The sequence below is a fragment of the Erpetoichthys calabaricus genome, chromosome 3 (genome assembly GCF_900747795.2).
Source record: "Erpetoichthys calabaricus chromosome 3, fErpCal1.3, whole genome shotgun sequence".
Classification (NCBI taxonomy): Eukaryota; Metazoa; Chordata; class Cladistia; order Polypteriformes; family Polypteridae; genus Erpetoichthys; species Erpetoichthys calabaricus.
In genome coordinates this window covers 180,567,020-180,590,044 of record NC_041396.2, presented here as the reverse complement: position 1 = coordinate 180,590,044, position 23,025 = coordinate 180,567,020, and the positions used below count along the sequence as shown (strand labels likewise).

General features: G+C 36.4%; 1 protein-coding gene across 1 annotated transcript in view; it reads left to right on the top strand.

The window, feature by feature from the left end:
* Nucleotides 1-23,025, top strand: part of nt5dc1 (5'-nucleotidase domain containing 1) — a 369,927-nt gene that overhangs the window by 313,950 nt on the left and 32,952 nt on the right. The window contains exons 10-11 of the mRNA XM_028797572.2: nucleotides 12,421-12,591; nucleotides 20,406-20,574. Of these exons, the coding sequence (XP_028653405.1) occupies nucleotides 12,421-12,591; nucleotides 20,406-20,574 (340 nt within the window). The remainder of the gene's footprint in view (nucleotides 1-12,420; nucleotides 12,592-20,405; nucleotides 20,575-23,025) is intronic.

Sequence of the window (23,025 nt, the reverse complement as noted above, 5' to 3'; positions counted from 1 at the left end):
AGATTGGATGGGGAGCATCTATAAATTGCCATATTCAGGTCTTTCCACAGATTTTCTCCACAGAGGTTAAAATCTCAGCTTTTACTGGACTACTTAAGGACAGTCAGAGACTTGTCTAGAAGTCTTACCAGCATTGTCTGCAATATGTTGTATGTTTTGGGTCATTGTCATGCTGAAAGGTGAACCATCGTCCCAGTCTGTTGTCACAAGCACACTGGAGCAGGTTTTCTTCAAGGACCTCTCAGTGTTTGGTTGCATTCAAACCTCCCTCAGTTCCGACCAGTCTTCCTTTTCCTCCCACTGAGAAGCACCCCACAGCATGATGCTGCTACCACCATGCCTCTCTCAGGGGATGCTGTTCAGCATGTGATGTACAGTGCCTGGTCTTTGCCGAACATAGCACTTGAAATTGTGCCCAAAAAGTTCAGTTTTTGTCTCATCAGTCCAGAGAATCTTTCTCCTCATCCCCTCTGAATCCTTTAAATGCTGAACTCCAAGCAGGCTGTGATATATCTTTTACTCAAGAGTGGTTTCCCTCATCCACTCTCCCATAAACACCTGATTGAAGGGGTGCTACTGAGATGGTTGTCCATTTTCTCTCATCTCAGCAAAAGACTGTGTCTTCTGAAGTTCTGTTAGTGTGACTATTGGGCTCTTAGTCACTTCCATTACCAAGGCCCTTCTTGTCCAGTTAATCAGCTTTGCCAGATGGCCACCTGTAGGAAGAGTCTTGGGTCTCCTTACTTCTTTAATTCCACAGTTATTGATGCCACTGTGCTCCTGGGACCACCCAAAGCTGTAGAAATGGTTTTATGCCCTTACCCTGATCTATGCTTCTTCACAATTTGAGCACGGAGGTGTACAGAGAGTTTCTTGGTTTTTGTCCTGACATCAATGTCAATTGTGGGACCTTCTAAATGATGTCTAATCAATGATCATTAAATAAAACAGGATGCATGTGACCATAATTTGGAGTGCCACAGCAATGGGTCTGAATACTTATGAGAGATTTCAGCATTTGATTTTTAGTAAATTTGCAAACTTTTCTGAAAGCCTGTTTTCACTTTGTCATTATGGGTTATTAAGTGTAGATTGATGGGCAAAATGGCAAATTTATCAATTTAAAATTAAATCTGCAACACAATAAATTGTGCAGAAAGTGAAAGGGTCTAAACACTTTCTGAATCCACTGTATATGACCTTTTATTCAATATTATAAAAATATATTTCAATTTCAATTACCAGCATAAACATAAACTCTATAAACCTTTCAAAGTACCGATTCCTAAAACCATCACTTGTTTAAGTGACTCATGGTTTTAAGAGAGTTAATTAATAATAGCAACTTAATATTTTTTGTGGCTGTCACATTTGACACTGGTACTGTTATTGTCTTTTAATATTAATTTCCATGTACTGTATATTAAAATTATTTGGATCATAAACACTGTACATAAAAAATTAGATTCTACTGTATAGATTTCATCAAAAGTGTCTAATACTATACGTATTGGCAAAATAGTTAAGGGGCATGTACAATAAATGCAGGGCCTCTTTTGGATTTATTTGTACTTTTTATTGTACATTTTAGCTGTAAACATTGTAAGATTTGCCTTTGCCCAATTTAAAAGCTTGAACTTATTTAATATTATTGAATATGTTTTGCATTTATTTTAATTTGTGTGGTGGTAGATATGCATTGTACATATTTGAATCCTCTAATTTAGATAATTGAAGGGGTAGGGTCTGGCCTGTAACAAAGAATCTAATAACAAAATATTTTGAGGATGTTTGTTTCTTCCAAATGCCTTCCCAGCTGTAATTGTTAACTGCAGCTGATTCATAGTTGAAAAAACATTTTTTTTACTTCAGAATAAACTGTTTTGGGCTGCAGTTAATGACAAATTATATATATATATATATATATATATATATATATATATATATATATATATATATATATATATATATATATATATTGATATTGTGTGTGTGTAAATTAAATGTACTGTATTGAGATTCATTTGATTCTGGTCAGCATTAAGCAGTATAAGATGTATTTCAGTTCATCCCAGGATTCCAAATGATAAAAACACTGCATGGATTCAATGATTCATGTTTTCCCAGGGTCTCCTGGGGTCAAAGCAAATCTGGCACAAGGCTTGAAGCAGCCCTGAATGGAGTTGCCAGAACTTTGAAGCACTGTGTACATCTGCTATTTAATTAAAGTAATTTATGAGTTGTTATTAACAAAATCTAAAACATAAAAATAGAGGTTTCATTATTTGACTTGAATAGGTAATAATAATTAGACATAAAAGGTCACCAAATTTTGCACTTTAAACAGCACGTTTTAAGACAAAAATAAATTTTAGAGCATTGCAAGTTGTATGCAAATAGCTACTATTCTTATTTACTTTATTATGAAGCTATAAAGAAGCAACTGAAACAGAATATTTAGAAAAACAGAAACGAAAATTTTGTGCAAATGTTATGTTGCATACTAATTTCAAATTAATACATAGAGATTGAAAGCACAAATAATGGGAAAATAATTGAAAAAAAAACATTCCTGTTCTTTCTCAGGTTTCATAGCTGGTTAGACAAGAATTCTGTGTGATGCTACTGTTTACTTCATTGTTTTTCTTGCAGATTTGTTCTACTGGAGATTAATTTTCTGACATACCAGATAGGTGTGAGTTATATGTGATATGTTATATGTTATATAACATATTATTATATAATATATACTGTATATTAGGGGTACTCAAACGGCGGACCGCGGTCCACAATCCGGACCGCCAACACGTTTTTGGCGGACCGCGACTGTCTTCTGCGTAAGTCAAAAGTCTGAATATAAAAGCACCACAATTTTTGTTGTTTTATTATTTACTCTGTAGCAGGGTTGCCAACTGGCATTTTTTATGCCAAATAACTGAAATCTGGCATTTTTGAAAGCTGTTTGGCATATAAAATTTGCGTTTGGTCTACTGGCATTTTTTTGGTCTTTTTTACAATGCGAATTATCCACCAAAGTCAGAGCTCTGTTCGCATAAGATCGACGCCCTTAAGTCGTCGTTGGTAGCGAGTTCATCGCTGATGACGAAAGCGACCACCACACAGTCAAATGTTACAGAAGCTTCACTACGCATTGTTTGGGTTCTTGGCAGACATAAGAAAGCATTTACTGATGCAGGGGTTATTAAAGAATGCATTATGTCTGCTTCTTCGGTTCTGTTTAGCGACAAAAAGTGTGTTGAACTGATTCAGCAGATGCCATTATCAGACAGTACTGCTAGTCGTCGTGCAGATGACCTTTCTGACAATGTCAGTGGTCAGTTAATATCAGATCTTAAACAGGCTGAATTGTTTGCTCACGCGTGTGATGAATTCACTGATAAAACTGACATGTCTCAACTCTGTGTGTTCACAAGATTTTTTGATGGCCATAATTTTGTTGAACAGTTTCTGACATAAATTACCGCTAGCAAAACAGACCCGCGGTGAGGACGTGTTTTCAGCACTATCGCAGTTTATGCACGCAGCTGGATTGGATGTAACAAAAATGGTTTCCCTTACAACAGACAGGGCACCAGCAATGACTGGTAAAGATAGAGGACTTGTCACTCGTATGAAGGCACTTCAGCCCAACCTTGTTGCTTATCACTGCATCATTCATCAGTCGGCCCTCTGTTCAAAACTTTGTGACGAACTGGCGGAAGTGATGTCTACTCTTGTGAAATTAGTGAATTTTTTACGATGTAATTCGTCTCTGCAGCATCGTCTGTTTCGTTCTTTTCTTGAAGAGATATCTGCAGAATTTGGAGATTTGCTGCTTCACAATGACGTCAGATGGTTAAGTAAGGGCCGTGTGTTGGAAAGGTTCTGGAATCTCCGTGAAGATGTAGCTGACTTCCTGCAGTCCTTGAATACAAAGAAAGCTGCAGAATTTTTAACATTTATTCAAGACAGTGACAAGGTCGCACTGCTGGCATTTCTTGTTGATATTATGGGACATATAAATACACTGAATTTGTCACTTCAGGGTGCAGACAAAACCGTTGTCGAATTGCAAGAAAAATGTTGTGCCTTTGAAACAAAACTGAGCATTTTCATCAATGACTTGGAAGGTGGCAAGATGCTGCATTTCCCAAACCTGAAGAGCTGCAAGACAGCTGATCAACAGGCATGTTTTCAGTTGATTCCACATTTCTATATCATTTGAAGGTCGAGTTTGATGAACGTTTTAAGGATTTCAGAAAACTGAAGCCTGTGTTTTTGTTTGTTGCTGATCCTTTCATTGTCCAGCCTGACGGTGAATGGACATCTGTGGCTGCCCCAATTTTTCTGAACTCAAACCCGTCACTGTTGCAAATGGAAGCAGCTGATTTGCAAGCTTCTGACGTTTTGAAAGCAAAATTGAACGAAGTCGGCATAACAATTTTTGGTCAAAGTTTGTTCCAGATTCTCAGTATCCTGCTGCAAAGAAACTGGCGATTTCCATGCTCACTATGTTTGGTTCAGCATATTCTTGTGCGTGTGCGTTCTCCACTATGAACACTATCAAGATGAAACATCGAAGTGTAATTACCGACGGGAACCTCAGGAATGCAATGAGAATTGCACTGACTGGTTACTCACCGAACTATGCTGCCATTATGAAATTGAAACAACAGTTTCACACTTCACACTGAGTGACAGTCATTTACGTACCAACTGTTGTAATTGGTGTGTTAATTGCAAGTAGTCATGTGACTTTTTTGAATTGTTTTCCATGTTTTGTGCATGTCTTGGTCTTCTGTAAAAATTTTATCATTTGCGTTGAATCTATTACTAGCCTACTACAGACCTACACGGTAAACCTGGCTATAGCGGACCCCGATGGTTGGTGGCGAACTGAATGTGGACCGGCATTCAAAAACTTTGAATACCCATGCTGTATATATATCTTATATAATATATTATTATATATTATATTATAAATTATTATATGAGTTATATGTGATATGTGTGTTCTGCATTAATCATAGTCATTCCTGGTCTTCAGAAAATAAAGAGTTTGGTAACTGTAGAGTCTCACATGACCAGATCAGATTTAATGTCTGTAGTTGCTAAATTTTGTTGCCACTGTGGATGTCAAATTATATGAGTAGAAGTCATAAGCAATATTGCTGATGACCCTGTTTCCTCATGGCTTTTCATCACATATATGTACCGTACAAGTACTTTATTTTCCATGACAAATACAAAACATTGAAGAGACTGTGGAGCTGGCCCCAATGTTCAGTGAGTTTCTATTAATTTGGCATAGTCCAAAACATTTGCTTTCCTTCTTTCCTTTCAGCTTTCATTGTTATTCAGTATTTGTGGGCATTGTATGTCTTGTTGAGCCTTCACTGGCTGTTAACTCTCACAGACCCAATTTGATTTTTTCTTAGCGAGTCATACAAAGTTGTAGGTGCTGTTAAACAGCACTCTATTTCAGTTGCTGGATCATATTACACAACTGTTGGTAACAGGCATACAGTACACTGCAACTGTCTACAATTTCTTGTAATTTTCATATGACTATGTAAATTAAGGCTATGGCATAAATTTATAGGAAAGTCGTATAGGGTGACGCAAGGTTAAAACTAGAGATCTCTTGATTTTTTTTCTTTGTACCAGAGAACCAGAACCATTTTTTTCAACAGTTGCTTTAATTATTTTTCTTTTTGTGTGATTTATTTGCACTCATTTTTTCATATAGTTTCAGGTAGTTTTTCTTTATTTCTGCGTCTATTCAGTGCTGCTGTGTTTTGATTGCTCTTTGAGCTAGTTTATTGCAGGAAGGCTTCCATATCTGATTTGAAGAGTTTGGTGGGTGAAGCAAGTTCATGTGATGGGTCCATTAGAATAGCTTTCTATTTGTCTGGTTAGTGCCATAGAAGTATAGAAATTTTTTGTGTGACTTCTTGTTAACTTTACCTTCTTCTTCATTTTTCGGCTGCTCCCGATCATCTTTTTTAATATCTTCCTGTCATCTGCATCTTGTTCTGTTACACCCATCACCTGCATGTCCTCTCTCACCACATCCATAAAGCATCATTAGGCCTTCCTCTTTTCCTCTTCCATGGCAGCTCTATCCTTAGCATCCTTCTCCCATATACTCAGCATCTGTCCTCTGCACATGTCCAAACCAACGCAATCTTGCCTCTCTGACTTTGTCTCCCAACTGTCCAACTTGAACTGACCCTCTAATGTACTTATTTCTAATCCTATCCATCCTTGACACACCCAGTGCAAATTTTGCATCTTTAACCTTCATTCTTCTCCTCTCTAGAGCATGTTTCCACCTCTCCAGGGTCTCCTTAACCTGCTCCCTACTATCACTACAGATCACAATGTCATCAGCAAACATCATAGTCCATGGGGTCTCCTGTCTAATCTCATCTGTCAACCTGTCCATAACCATTGCAAATAAAAAAGGGCTCAGAGCCAATCCCTGATGTAATCCCACCTACACCTTGAATACATCTGTTACTCCTACCGCAGACCTCACCACTGTCACACTTCCCTCATACATATCCTGTACAACTCTTTTACGTTCTTCTCTGGCACTCCCGACTTCTTCATACAATACCATAGCTCCTCTCGAGGCATCCTGTCATATGCTTTAGCGCAGTCTTTCGGCACTTACAGTTCAGAATACTGACCATAGAATGCCAAAAGTGATGGCAACATCTATTTTCTTCTTGCTACCATCAATTATTTTTCTGTAAAATAAATTGCTTTAGTTACATAATTAGCGCCCCTTGATGTCCATAGCGTGTAGTCAAGTATTATTAGACTTCAAGGTCTGGGAGGAGGGGGTGGTCACCTTTGTTGTCCAGAGCTCGAGCCCCTTTAGTTACCAAAATTACACCATTCGGTGTTTATAACACAAGCATAAACAGTTCCCCTCAGTGTCTGGAGCAGATGCACCTTAACTTTTCTTTTGTGAGTCATCCTTTTTTATTAACCTGGAAAATTTTTACATAAAAACATCATGATAAAAAGTTGGAGAAAATAAAGGCCACAATTGTAAATAAGAATCATTGGATGCATACATTTGCAAATACAAAGTTACAAATACAAATGCAACAATTTTTTTAAATGATTTTGTTTAGTTTTTTTTTTTTAAAGATTATGGTGTGCAAGTGTTCATAGGGTAAATTTTTGCAAAATTATGTAACACGTTGGAAAGTGGTTGAGTAGCATAGATATGAGTAAAGTTTAGCAGTCAGCACTTTTGCTGAAGGACGAGCCAGAAATTGATCCCCAATCTGATCAATGTGCTGAGTGAAGTCAAGCCATACTTCGAGAAATTCAGAAAGAAGTAGCAGAGTCTAGTTGCGGCAAATCTCAAGAGCTTCACAAGTACAACTGAAGGTATATTTGATTGACAGTTATCTCGCCTCTAGATACTCTCACAGTGCATCCAGTGTGCACTAAGCTTTCTCAAACTCCACTCCACTGCAATAGCTATTGAGTAATCCAAGTGACATAAATATGCAGTCTAAATGTCTATTCAGTGGAGCTCTTTTAAATCGCGATTCTTGGGCCAAGTGCAGAGGAAATGCATGTGTTTTGCTGCTTTTTATGAAATGTCTTTTTTGTAATTAATTTTATAGATAAAATGGACTTTGCTGTTATAAGTTTTTTTGTTCTTTAGGACCAAAAAAAAAAAATTTGTTAAAGCAAGGATTTCATTAAAACGGAGATTGTTCTAGCAGAATTTGACCTGTATAAGTAATTTGAAAATCTTGTTTTCCATGAGTGGTTTATTATAGAAATTCATAATTATTATGAATTATTATTTCTTTGAAAGATCTGTCTACACTTAGAAGGTTTAAGTATATTTTTTACAATTGGAACACACCCAGGTGAAATGAGTTACTCTGAGAAGTAAGAATTAAACCAACAACCTTGTGCCTTAAACCAGACCCTCAATTGGAGAAATCAGTTAGGCAATATTATGTTTTTACATCCTGCCATCTGTACCCTTTCATAACCCACTTATCCAAGGCAGGGTTATGGGGCAGCTATAATATATTCCAGCAGTCACCGGGTGCAAAGCAGGAACAACACTTGGACAAGACATGCACTAAGCCAATTTAACAATGCCAGTCCACCTAACCCAAATGTTTTTGAACTGTGGGAGGAAACTGGAGCACCGAAAGGAACGCATATGGACACAAGGGGAACATGCAAAGTCCATGTAGGGAGCACCCAGGAAGCAAACCCCAGTCTCCTTATTGTGAGGCAGTAACACTGCTGCTGCAATATTATTATATTATAATTTTTTTTTGCTCTGTAAAGTTTTGCATTATATTGCATTCTGTTGTGGCAGCACGGTGGCACAGTGGGTAGTGCTGCCTCCTCGCAGTTGGAAGACCTGGGGACCTGGGTTTGCTTCCCGGGTCCTCCCTGCGTGGAGTTTGCATGTTCTCCCCGTGTCTGCGTGGGTTTCCTCCGGGAGCTCCGGTTTCCTCCCACAGTCCAAAGACATGCTGGTTAGGTGGATTGGCGATTCTAAATTGGCCCTAGTGTGTGCTTGGTGTGTGGGTGTGTTTGTGTGTGTCCTGTGGTGGGTTGGCACCCTGCCCGGGATTGGTTCCTGCCTTGTGCCCTGTGTTGGCTGGGATTGGCTCCAGCAGACCCCCGTGACCCTGTGTTCGGATTCAGCGGGTTGGAAAATGGATGCATGGATGGATGGATGCATTTTTGTGGTGCTACTAACCAATCAACAGTTATTCACAGATAAAAATATTGAACACGTTTATAGATTACATGATAATGATTAAAATGAAGAAATATTTTTGGAAAATAGTCTGTTATATCTGTTTCGGTATATTTTATAATACACAACTTTGAATGAATGATGTAGTGCTCCACAAGACAGAATATAGTTAGCGTATTACATTGCAGAGACCCTGCCTGGTGACTTTGCAAACCTGGGATTTATTAAGACAAGTGAAAATGTCACGGGGCAAAGTGAAACTGACAATCCAAGTAGTTTCAGTCTGAAGTTGGATAGAAGTTCTGAAAGCACATAGATGCACACACTCACATAGTCAGCTCATACAATTCATTACAGATGCATTCAATGTTGACCTTATGGAAGCAGGTTGGGAGTAGAAGAGTCATCACCGGTAATTAAAGTATTGAATAAGTGTACTAATAAGATCAGATCTGAGACACCATGCAGGGTTCAAAGTAGGACTCAGCAGGCAGGCAGATGTCAGAGGTCAACACTTGCACAACAGGGTAGACAGAAGCCTGGGGAATTTAATAACAGAACCGTTCTGATGGAAATTTCCTGTTTTATATGGGTCTGCACATGATGAAAATAATGCAAACCTTGTGATCATTCTAATATATAGAAGCTGGCCTAAATAGCCTTGTACCAGTTAATAGGCAGTATCTATTGGAAATGCTTACCCCAACAGATGCACGAATTTGAGTTTATTTGAAAACACTTGCTTGTAACCCGGGCATGGTAAAATATAAAGATACACATTGTTAAAGCTCTTCTCAGATCCCAGAAAAGTTTAACCACCAGCACTCTTCAACTAAGTATTTGATGCACCTTAATTGTAATACATTTTTTGTTTGTTATTTTGTAGCTTTATTCCCCAAATACCATCTCTATTGTTGTTTTATGCATGACTTTTTTTGGTTTTCACATAGCAAGATACAAAGGGTGTTTTGGATGAATAGCTTTAAAGCAATGTGAAAAGTTCTAATGTTAAAATGTGTCAGCAGAGCATTCCAAAGTGAGCCACACTACACCCTCAAGGAAAGCCACGTGGCTTCATGTGAGCCAACATCCTGCTTTACGATAAATGAGCACTGCATTCCAAGGAATTGTAAAACATTCCTTTAACATTTTCAAGTGAACAGTTACTTAGGTTCACTGTGGAAACAATTGGAGAAGTGCGTTCAGCCCTGAGGATATTTACTTTTTATGTATATATTTTTATTATTTTCTGAAAGACTTTCATAGCAAGATAAATAAAAACTTTCATGCACACCTTTCATTCAACCTGTGTTAATTCCAGGCATATTAATTTGATTAACAGTTATATTATTCTCCTTATTCTTTATTAGCAGCTGAATTTTAAAAATACATCATGCCACAAAAATCCAAAGGAGAGAAAAGCAAAGTTTTTTATCACCTTTGTCAGTGCATGCTAGGTCTTGTTGTGGCTTTCTGAATGCACATACTACACCAGTATGAAGCTATTAAAATGCTTCTTTCCCACGCAATAAATAGGCATTATTTGATAAATGTGTAATAAATATGAAAAATGGCATAAATTACAAAACAAGTGGTTTTGTTAAATTAAAAGAGCACAAGGAAAGGACAGAAAACACCAACCTTGTACTGCTCTGGTCTCTAAAAAAAAAAAGGGAGCAGCCCATCACCAGCATTACCTCTTGTCAAGCACAAAACACCAAATTATCTTCCCCTAAACTCTGTCTGTCTTTTTCCTTTCCCTTTTTTTCCTCCTTACCAATGAACTTTTGCTTGCTTTCTCACCCTCCACTTGCACTGGCAAGGAGTGTCCTTTAAATCTCACCTGGGGTTCAATTCTACGTGACCCCTAGAGTTACTTCCAGGGCTAGAATGAATAGTGTTTTCAAGTTAGATTGCTAATAAATATGAAATAGACAAAATAATTGTAATAAGATGCAGAAGACCACAATGATACAGTGAGTAGAATTGCTTACTCATTTCCCTTGAACCATAGGCCATTTTCAGATCAGTGCTATATTTATGTCATATATGTAATCTTTAAATGTTTGTTTTATTTTCTTGGAGATTTGAAGAATATGAGTTATAGGTGGCATGGGGTGTGATGGTTATTGCTTCTGCCTCACAATTCTAGGAAACATTTTTATAAATTCTGGCTCAGTCACTGTATTTCAAATTCAACTTTATTATCATATGTGTATAGTACAAAGAATTTTTTATGTATGTCTTACTAATAACTCTAATAACAGGAGTATATGTAGTAACAAAGAAGACAAACATTGTGTGTCACACTGTTTATATAAAAACTATCATGCAGTTGTCAGTACCCCTGAATCTAGTGGTATGAATCCTCATTGTCCTGTGCTGCTTGAGCAGTGCATAAAGAAAAGTGTCTGTGTAGGATGGCTGAGGTAATAATACTGTTTGTCTTCTTGTGGCAGCATGTCTTATATATCTCCTGGACAGAAGAGAGTTGGGTGCCATTAACATCCTGTGCTAATTTCACCTGCTCGGTAGTGATTTGCAGTCCAGAGAAGAGCAGGTGACACACCAGAATATTTTGCAGGGAGTCAGTTCCTGTAGAAGCTGGTAAGCATAGACAGAGAATTCCAAAGAGAATGTCGTCTGTCTTCTCCTATTTGTAGTCTATGACCAGCGCTTCAGTTTTGATGATAATAGGGTGCACCAAATACCAAAAAAATATTAAGCGAGTGATTGCTGTGCTCTCACCATTGCAGATCAGGCCTATGATGATGGTTTCATGAGCATCTTTAATTAAGGAGTTGACACTGTGTCTGGCCACACAGTCATTGGTGAACAATAAGTACAGCAAAGGGCCTTAACACACTACCCTCTGGGGTGGCTTAAGGACCATTTTGAAACAGGTGATGCTGCAATTCTGCCCATGCTAGGTCTACCAGTTAGGAAGTCCAAAATCTAGCTGCAGAGTGTGATACTAAATCCAGGGTCTTTGTGAGCTGTTTTGATGATATATATCAGTGTTAAATGCTGAGCTGTTGAACGACCTCTAGCATATTATTTTGTGTATTCTTGCTGACACTTAGTTGCTTTTTTGTACACTGCGGATTTCCTCCCACATAATAAAAACATGTTAGTTAGAATTGACAATTGTAAATTGGCTTATGCCCAGTCCTGCTGGGATGGGTTTAGGGTGCCACAGACCATGCAGCCGGTGGTGTGAAAGTGAGGAGATGGATGAGTGAGTGTTGGCCATGAGGAACAGTTGAATATTTTTAGGCATAATGGGAAAGCCTCTTCATGTGAGATATGCTAGAAATCCTATTAAACTCAATTGTAGAATAATGGCGTAGTGGCGTAGTGCTGTGGCAACCTGCGAATTTTAGGTTTGAGCCTGATGTTGTTTTTGAAATTCTAGTTTAGTGTTAAATTACAGTTTCCTCTCCAGAATGTTCTGTTCCATTTCAAAGTACTGTGGTCTTTGATTGAGCTGCTTAATGTGGTACATTTTGCCCAATCCAAGTGCATTACCTACTGTGTAATCCACAATTGTATAGTGGAAAGTCATGGCTAACTTAAATATTTTCTTTAAATTTATGAAATAGTAAGAGGAATTCTTATATTTCTGTTCTATTTTTTTCGATTTTTTTTTTATCTTAAAGGTAGTGTATTTTGGAGACAGCATGCGCTCTGATGTTTTCCCAGCCAGTCACTATGGAAACTGGGATGTTGTTTTGATCCTGGAAGAACTTGAAAGTGAAGTCATCGAAGAAAATGAAGTTAACTCTAAAGACATTAGTGCAGAACCTTTAGAGAAGAAAGGAAAGTATGAAGTAAGTTGGTACTCAACTTTTTACTTTAACAGTATGTAAGCACAGTTATCTCGGGTTAGTTTTTTCTTGAATTTAGATTTCCATAAGAGTAAAGCTTTGTCAGCCAAATGTATAAATATTTAAATAAATATAAAATAAATCAATAAATACATTAAAATGTAATTAAATAAATTGAAACATGAATGTTTTTACACAAATTTTATTTTTTTTCTTCTTTTCTACAGTCTGTTTGTGCTAAAACAGAATGCTTAATTTAAAGAACAGTGTGGGACATTGGTTGAGCATGTTTGAAAATTCTTTGCAGTCTGTGTAATTTAACTCAAGAGCATGTTTCTAAAAAATGAGCAAATTCTTAATTTAAAGCACTACAGTTTCCAAAAATCTGTTCAACCCATCATTTCAGAATTGTTTTACTTGTGTGGGATATCTACCACCATAAGTTGTGCATATGCATCAGTTGTTTTAGTTCATGTCCTAAATATTTATGTCAGAATATGCAATTTTTCAAGCGCTATTAGTCAGCATGAAAATGTTTTGCTGGAGACCCTGAAGAGTATGCTGTTTAATTTTAGGCTGGCCGTTAAACTGGCAGAGAGAGACTGAGTGAGAGTTCAGCCAAAAACTTTAATTATTTACAAGAACAGCATTTCTTTCAGCATAAACACCACGTTAAAGGTCAGGAATCTGCATCCCTACCCTTCCTCCATGGTGGGGTACGATATATCCTGCCTGAGGAACGGATGTTTGCAAAGGAGAGGGTCACAGAATAACACAAGAAAATTCAGCCTGTTGACAAGGTTCAGGACATTGTTACGTTTTCTCCCCCTTGCTTTTTTCTAAAGAGAAACAAGCAAGCATGGCTTGAAAAGGTCAATAAAAATTTCCTGTTTACAATTCATTGCAATACAATTTCATTGCTTAATGGCAGGTAAATTTTGAGAGAATATTATATGGTTATTGACATTCGTTTTGAAAATTGTTTAAGAGTTTGTTTTGAAATGTCTGTTTATTATTATTTCAAAGTAAACTGATTTTCACATCTCTCTTATTTGTGAACCTGATTGTTCCTTCACAGGGTAGATGGAGCCTTTCCTGATAGAGGAACTAACCATCAATTAGGATGCCAGTTTATCACAGGGCACAGACTAACATGCACACATGCCCTCTTAACAGGGGAACATTGAAATGTCCAGGAAACCCACCCAAACACAGAAAAAATGGGCAGATGTAACACTGACTAGAGCTGGGTTAGTATTGGCTTTGAGGGAGCTATAGTAACCAATGTAGCTATACTGTATGTATTTGTTAATAACAACAATGATCAATAAAAAAAATATATTCAATTTTCTCATAAAAAGTAGTAACAATGATAACAACAGTAATAACAGGAAAAAAATACTCACACTTACCACCTCCATTGAAAAGGTAAAAAGAAAGTTGCCTGAGCAAAACATAGGTAAACACAACCAGGATGTCAGTCCCCTTTGGGGAAAAATGTGACAGCCACAACAGACCATCTGACCCCACAGAATTTGCACCAGAGCATGTAATTCTGTAATATCAGGTAACGCATCAATCACCCATGCAGAGAGTTCCAGAAGAATAAGATTGAGAAGTGAAGCTTGTCAAGATAAAAAGGAGATGGAGACATCAGATTTCCATGGAGAAGCTAAAGGCAGCTTTGCAGCCATTGTGCCTAGACAAAATAGTCTCTGCTAGATGGAAAAAAGGGAGAGAGACAAAAGGCCAGTAAAGAAAAGTTTGGGAAAGGAAAGGGATACTTGAGTGAAACACAGTTGAGAGACAATTAGCAATCAGTACTAGAAAAAGTCAAGAGAAATGTGCATAGGCTGATTCTGATGGGAAAAGATTAAAAGAGCTGAGCTCTATACAGTTTAAGCAAAAGAAGACTAAGAGGAAACATGATTGAAGTGTTTAAAATTATGAAGGGAATTATTAGTACAGTGGATTGAGACTGTTATTTTAAAATGAGTTCATCAAGAACAAGGTGACATAGTTGGAAACTTATTAAAGGTAAATTTTGCACAAACATTAGGAAGTTTTTCTTGACAGAAAGAACCATAGACACTTGGAATAAGCTACCAAGTAGTGTGGTTGACAGTAAGACTTTAGGGACTTTCAAAAGTAGACTTGATGTTATTTTAGAAGAATTAAACATCTAGGAATGAAATGTTCTAATGTTCTATGTATGTGGGCCCTGTGATGGACAGGTGACCTGTCTGAGACTGCTGGGATAGGCCATGGCTACCTTGCCACCCAGGAAATTATATTATTTATATTTCATGATCCAGGAAGCCAAGACTGCGTGGTACTCCCAAAATATGCAAAAAAAGTGTCTGGAATACTCACCTTGCAAAAGTGACATCCGGGACCAATAAACAGGCAATACATTTTTGGGGAGTAAAAATTGTATGTTTTGGAGATTAGGGTTCTTAGACGAATATAAAACACTTGTGAAAACAGATTTCCTTGCTGGAGGAAGGTTCTGCTGCAAAACAGAAAGAATTAATAACGAACAATAGAAAGCCTTACACAGATGAGCATATAAAGATGCTGTTTGTCTTGCGCTAGAGAATGGAAAGTTATAAAAATTGTAAAGTGAATAGGAAGGAAGTTGTTAAGTAAAAGAAAAAGGAAGAGAATAGAATTCCAAACATTAACTTCAGGCAATCGAATGTTCATAGGCTGGCATTATTAAAAATGTGACCAAGAGTCAGTATGCCAAGAGAACATAATTTGTTAAGAAGATTTAGAAAATATAATTTGTTAACATGATTCTTTAAATATGTTTTAGTTCCCCTAAGGAACAAAGGTGTTTCTTTTTTCTTACTAGATGTGTACATGCATTTGTGTGTTCATGGATTTTTTTGATGGACTGGAATTTCACTTACATTGTAGTCCTTCTTTGTAATATAATTACAACTGGTAAAGGGGAAACATATGTGATTTGATTTCTAATTGTCTAAAATCTAATATATAAAGCTGATTTGTGTTGTGTGTGTGTGTATGTGTGTGTGCTTGCCTGATATGCAAATCCCCCCCATTGAACGATTTGTACAGATTCCCGTTTGTGTGGAAGAATACAACTGGCCATGTTTCATTCTAGAATTTGACCACACCTGCGCTTAGTTAGGGAATTCCTCCTAGGAGGCATTTTGGGACTTGGCACAGGAATGCAGAGTTGTTCCTCACAGTGGATTTAGTAAGTAAAATTTTGGATTGGTGCCAGAATTTTTCCCGTGGGGAGTTTATTTAGTGACCAGACCTGCACTTTATTCCACCCCAGGCAGTGTTTGGTACCCCTGCTAGTTACTAATACAGGGTCTGCTTGAATTTGTAATAAAATGATTTTTGTACTGTTTTTTTTTTTTTTATTTTGTATGTGAATCTGGACTAAGGGACATGATAAGTACACAGTTTCTAAACACTTTAACATTAGAAGACATATCTGTTTTTTGGAACAGGATCAATAACAGAAGATTTAAAGCAAGCACGGTACACTTTCAGCTGGGACATTAACATTGCTTCTATTACTAAGAAGGGTCAGCAGCAGTTGTACTTCTTACTCCAGCTATAGAAATTAAATATTTCCCAGCCAATCCTAGTTCAGTTTTGCAAAGCCATAATTGAAACTGTAATGACATGCTCCATTTTTGTTTGGTTTTGTTCAGCAACAGCACACTTCAAAAATAAATGACATTATGTTGTGAGCTCTGCTGAGAAAATAATTGCCTGTGCTCTTCTGTCTGTGGCAGACCTGTATACATCTCGTGTCTCTAACCATGTCAAAAGGATCACCACGGACTCATTTCACCCAGCTCATCATTTATTCTATAAAATCCCCTCTGGTAAATGCTTCAGGTCAATTAAAACTAAAACTAACAAACACTTCAATAGTTTCTTTCACAGAGCCATAGCTCTCTGATTATGATTTGAAAAAATGTAGCAATGTCCAAGTGCTGTTTGTAATTTTTGCAGAACTGTGAATGTGTCCTCAGTCCAGCTGACATAAATAAATGACTGGTGTGTGTTGTGCTCAAGAGCAAAATGTACCAGACTTCCAGATTTTAATGGGACTCCCAAGATTTTCATGTCTCGTATTGATGAAAATAAAACTGACAGATGAGTACAAAGATTAATATTCTACTGTGTCAGCCATCTTTTGGCACGTGCGAGGTACTGTTCATTCTTTCTGTGAAATGAGTATGTTAGATTAGTGATAGTGACTTGATATGTACAGACATATTCTAAGGCTGAATATGCAGGACTGATTTGGGTTTTCATAAACATGTGGTGGACTGCAAGGACACACAGAGCACATTCACCGATTGCAATGAAAAAACACAAATCTCTATGTGAACAAACAGCAGAAATCAAAATATTTCAAAGCACTTGCAATGTTTGATAGCTAGTAAATTTGAATGGAACAGTTAAAAACAGTACATGCACATTAGATGGAAATTATGGCATTCGGGGTTTCCTTCAGAAATGTATTCATAGGGACACAAAATACCTATCAATCTATCCATTTTCAAACTTATCCTGAGTAGGTAATCTACTCTCTATATATAAAATCCTAAGTCTAAAAGTGCAACAATTTTATGTGAATTTTTATGTAACGTATTTTGTCACGCTTTAAGTTGGGCTTATCGGGCTTACCTTGGTATCAGTCATTCTTTTCAGAATTTATCGAACTTTAATGTGATGTTGTTAGATTTTCAGATTCCTATTCCGTTTTTAAATTATAAACTAAAATATCAAGAAAGTTGTGATTTTTAATATCAAGAAAATCGAGGTTTTTATTTTTGATCAAGTAAATTTTCTTTCACAGGAACAAACTATTAAAACAAATGTTTCTATTTATAACACTAATGTTTGTATTTAGGTGATTTAGTTAGCTGAATGTTGAGGTGTCAAAGGCGCCAGGGGTTCTTGCCCCCCTAGTGTGACTGTATAATTTCAGAATAAATATAAGCCGTTTTTGATCATGTGAGATATTGTTACTAAATAGATACAGAAAGTGCTTCAACTAAATGTATTTTCTGGGTCCATAGCCACACACACTTGATTCTAAGTCAGTGGGCATGAGCACCACTGCTTGTATTAAGTAGATGTAATATATTAGACTGCAGTGTTAAAGTGCTGTACCCTACCACTCAGAATGTTTCATCCTAAAAAGGTTTGATTTAATTAATATAAAACAGACACAGTATAAGTAATATCATTATTTAGAGGAAACAAAGCACAATAGTCTACAATAAAAATGAAAATGGAATTGAAATGATTTACTATCCATTCCTCCATTCCATTCACACTTTTTTTAGACAAAGCAAAAACATCAAATGACCCCATGAAAATGCAAGACCTAAGAACTGTAAATGTGCTTATTCCCCAGAGATCCATGACAGGAGTGGGAAAAGCCTTTGACTAGAACGTACAGCACGTTTCAGCCTGTCATTTTCAGATCTGGGTGGCCGTCTACAAAATTTATTTTAGTGATTAAAGCACAACTGGTGCATCCACTGTTGGTGATATACAGTTTCTATTTCAAGATTATGCCAGCAAGCCAGAGGGAGCAAGTAAAAGGAGAGCAAAGCAAGACAATATACAAAGCACCCAGCAGTAAAACCAAACATCAGGAATTCCAAAGTCTGGCTGCATTCTTTCTTTGACCCAGAGAGATATGGCTTCCTGTCATTCCATATAAATTTTGTTAAACCAGCAGTTTCATTCTGGGTTATCAAAATATTCGACCATTAAAATATTCAAATGGGATATTGAAATACTTTTCCTAAAACATTTGTATTTAAGTGTTAGCATTTAGATTTGTATGCTAGTGTGTGTATAGACATATATTTGTTTTTTTCTTGCAACAAGTTTTATTTTATTGGTAAACAAAGTAGATTGTAATTTTGGATAGTATTCAGAATTCAAGCTGACATTCCTTCTTCATTGCTTTTGCATGTTCATGTAGCTCTTCTCATAGCCAGTAGACATGCTGACAGACTGAGGAGATCGTTCCTCCCCCACACTATGTGACTCTTCACTTCCACCTGGGTTGGGTACATGTTAACATTATTCAAAGTTATTGACTGTATGTATACCTGCATTGTTATCACTCTTTAATATTTTCTTTATCAGTATGCTGCTGCTGGAGTATGTGAATTTCACCTTGGGATTAATAAAGTATCTATCTATCTATCTTCAATTTCGTTGTTCCTTTGTAAAAGTGACAATGACAATAAAGATCGATCTATCTATCTATCTATCTATCTATCTATCTATCTATCTATCTATCTATCTATCTATCTATCTATCTATCTATTATGTTGAAGTGGGCCAGATCCTATGCTGGCGGGACTAGGTACAAGGCAGGAAACAGGCCCTGACAGAGCACAAGTCCCTTATGGGGCCCACTGACTTACACGTGCCCTAACTCACAGACAGGGCCGGATTTTCCTATAGGCTAACTAGGCTTCAGCCTAGGGCCTCAAGATCAAGAGGGAATGTGAGTAGCTGGAGGCAAACCCACAAAGACACAGGAGAATGTGCAGACAACACATGGATGACAACCGGGTACAGGATTTAAACCAGGATGCTAAATCCATGAGGCAGAAACACTACTGGAGCCACCTCATTCTGTTGGTTTATAATGCAGTGTGCTTCTGTATGTCCTACAATGTAGTAAGTAGCATCTAGTGAATACTACATTTTACATTTTAAGTTGCCTTGTAACCCATCTCTTATGCTATATATTTGATTTATTTAATTATGAAAATTGTGTTTTATTATGTTTTGTCATGTTTTCTTTTTTTAACCAATAGTCATTATTATTTATTTATAGCTACCTTAAACCTAATTTTTTAAATTAACAACAATGAAAAATGTAAGTTGAATTCCTGTGTAGGATAAGGGGGAAATAGGTAGCAGTGGTTAGCACATCCATATGAAACCTTCTTGAGACAGGATTAGGATTAGAATTTTTGTCTCCATCTCTTTCCCTTTGTTAGTTTGAACTCTCCCCCATGTTTGTTTTTTTCATACATTTTAAAGATGTGCATTAGATGGCTGCTGACTCTAAATTGGCCTTATATACTGTATGAGTGACTATAATAGGAGTACTAATATTGTCACATGACTGTCTATGTGTTCATGAGTGTGTCCTGTATTAAGGATTGCACTCTGTCTCAGGCTGACACCTGCCTTATGCTTGATGCTGTGAGGATAGGCTCTGGCTCCTACGAGGCTGAGCGATTAAGGAATCACACCATAAACTGACTTAGTAAATCAACACAACATAAAATGTATGCACCTACAACATACAACATAAATAACAGTAGATAACTTATTACAGAATGATCCTGCTTTTCGGGGAGAAAAATATTTATTTGACCCACAGTGCTGTTTCTGATAGAAGAGAACTGTTTTCCTAAATCAAGTTTTTGAAATAGAAATATTCCTTAGATGAAAATGTGATCAGAAGCTTACTGTCCACCTAATTATGTTTGTTACTAATGGTAGTTCCTGAGACTTTGAAGGACTTATTTAATTTTACAGCTTTGGCACTAACTAGTAGAACAGGATAAAGCGATGGATGCCTCTGGAAGTCAATCTGCATCTCAACTGTTGTTTACGCAACTGTTGTTTTCCTAGCATGGGCAAGGCACTATATAAATAAAATGTATTATTATTATTTCATAAATGGATGAATAATAAGGAAATCTTCATTTAATTATATACTTGCTATTGTTTATTATCTTCTGACACTAGTATTTTTAATTTTTGCTTTTAAGGAACAAAGCATTAGGATTCCTTCAGCAACTTCCCATCAGTGGGGCTCCTACTTTTTGGATGACTACAAAGGTATAAATGAACTGGAAGAAACACAGAAGTATACTTGGTGCTGCAGCTGCATTACCACGTATAGCACTATCGCCATTCCAAGTATTGAAGCAATTGCAGGTAAGAAATGAAGTGAAAGATCTGAAAAAGAAAACAAATCATGCAATATAATTACTAGTATAATTACTAATTACACCTTACTTCAGTGGTGTCACTTGACTGTTTGATTTACATATTAACTTTACTTGGATGCGGGTATGTATGGGAGGCTTCACCATGGAAAATTAGCCTTAGTGAGCTATGTAGTTCCAGGCAAAGTCATAAGGGGACTGCATACAAAAGGAGTGTATGATGTGAAAACAGCGGGAGGTAATAAAAGGCAATATGATGTTGAAATTGAAATCAATGGCACACATTCTAAGGCTCCGAGTAGTTATACTTTTGTATCCTGCTTTATGATATAGTCTTAGTCTAATTTTAGTCACATTTTAAACATACTACTGTATATTCAAAACAAAAAATAACTGGAAAATAAATTAAATTTAGATGTCAAATAAAATTTCTGATTTTTTTTTCTCTACAGTGAAAAATTTATTTTTTAAAGCTTAGATATATATTTGGACATAATGAAATATTGACTCCTGTTTCCTCTCACGGTCTAAAGACAGACATTACATTGACTGATAGCTTTAATTCAGCTTACTATGAAACACTGTGTTTCTGTGTGTGAAGGTGCCCTGAAAAGGAGTGGCATAATTTTGAGAACTGAGCACTGGCTGTGTTCATCAAATAATTTGCAATTCATTAGGCAAATTCAGAAAATAAATGGAAGGATGGATTAAGATAACATTGGGAGATATGTGGTGTAGCTGGAAAAATAACTACAAATTCATGTGTTTGTTTCTTAAGTGGAGGCACAGTCATTATTGTCTGGAATAAGCACAACATTTTTGCTTATGTTGAAACAGCCAGCTATTTAAATTAAAGAATAATTAAGCCACTTTGGATTAAAAAAGAAAAATTAAAATAAATAAGGTTGAATTACTTTAGTAAGTATGATTAATCATAGAATACTGAGCATTTACTGCTGGTTGTTTTGAAATGTAAGTTTCAAAATATATTTTGTTTATGTGCAAGGTGAAGTTCAGAAGTTTAAGAATAAAAGATATCTGTACTATTAAATTAATAGTAATAATAGTAGTGATAATAATCAATTCTGCTGAACAACATGAGAATCTACTGCACATTGTAAATTAAATGTCACACTAACAAGGGTGAAATGAATTCTTTCTTTCCTTTTACAAGTAAAACAAATCATGATTAATTAGATTACCCAGATATAGGGCAGATACGTTAGATAATGTATTTATGAGCCCCCCTTCCTTACTAGGCATGATTTGGTGCACTTATACAATACAATACATATTGTATTGCAGGGTTCGTAATATATTACTTAAAACAGTTCAGTATACAGATACAGTACATACTGAAACGATGAGCAAGATAATAAATAAATAAATGTTATTTTTGGAAAAAACGATTTTAAATATTAAAAGATTAGCTTAAAATGAATAAAACTTAAAACAGTCATTAAAAACACTGTATCAATTCTTCACTGCTTCTGTTTGACCCAAAAGAATATATATTTTTATTGATTACTGCACTTGCAAAATTGAATGTGTAATGAGACTTTTCTGTTTTACTCTTAATACATGCCCCTCTAAATACCCTGGCAGTGTCTAACTCTGTTCTGCAAGCTAAAATGTGCCTGTCCTTCTTAGCTAAACACACGTGTTGATAACTTGAGAGACAGACATTGTACCTGTGGCTGACCCCTTAATATTCCAGACATTAGCACAATATTACTAAATGACAATATGTGTATAATACAGTATTTGAAAAATTCATAAAATTAAGACCAACATCAGTTACAGTACAAGTATGAAGCTTTGAAGTGCACATGCACCGTTTTGGTGCTCAGAAGCTCTCCATGTAGTGAAGCAGTACAAATTGCACATGAAATATTTCTTACAATTTTTAAAGGTAATATGTAAATTAGGCACTTCATATACTGTATATGTAACTTGGTGCTTCATATTTAACTCCCATTTTTGTACTATTATTTCGTAATGTTAAAAAAATATTTGTGTATGAAAATACAGCTCTGACCAAAGTGCCGCCTTAGGCAGTTTCCTCTTTACTTCACCCCACATGCTGTCCCTGCCAAATGGAGTAACATGGCTAAATGTTGCATTTAGGAAAACAGATGATAAAGCATGAAAACTTTTCTGTTCTCTATTCCAACCAGCTCAGTCACCTGCTCCGGTGGTGTTATTTTACAAATAACACTTGTATTTTAAAGGACATGCAATAGCAATGGCTTTAGCTTAAGGTTTCTTCTTATAGTGTTGAAAGTGAATTTTCTAGTCATTTCCTGCTGGTTCTGTTTCAAGTGTCAAATTGCTTTTCCTTTAAACTCATAGTAACCACTCATGACACTTTGTGGACTGTTTATTATTTCCTGTAGGAAGATGCTTAGTTCTAGAGGTTGTTTTTAAATTAGAGTTCACA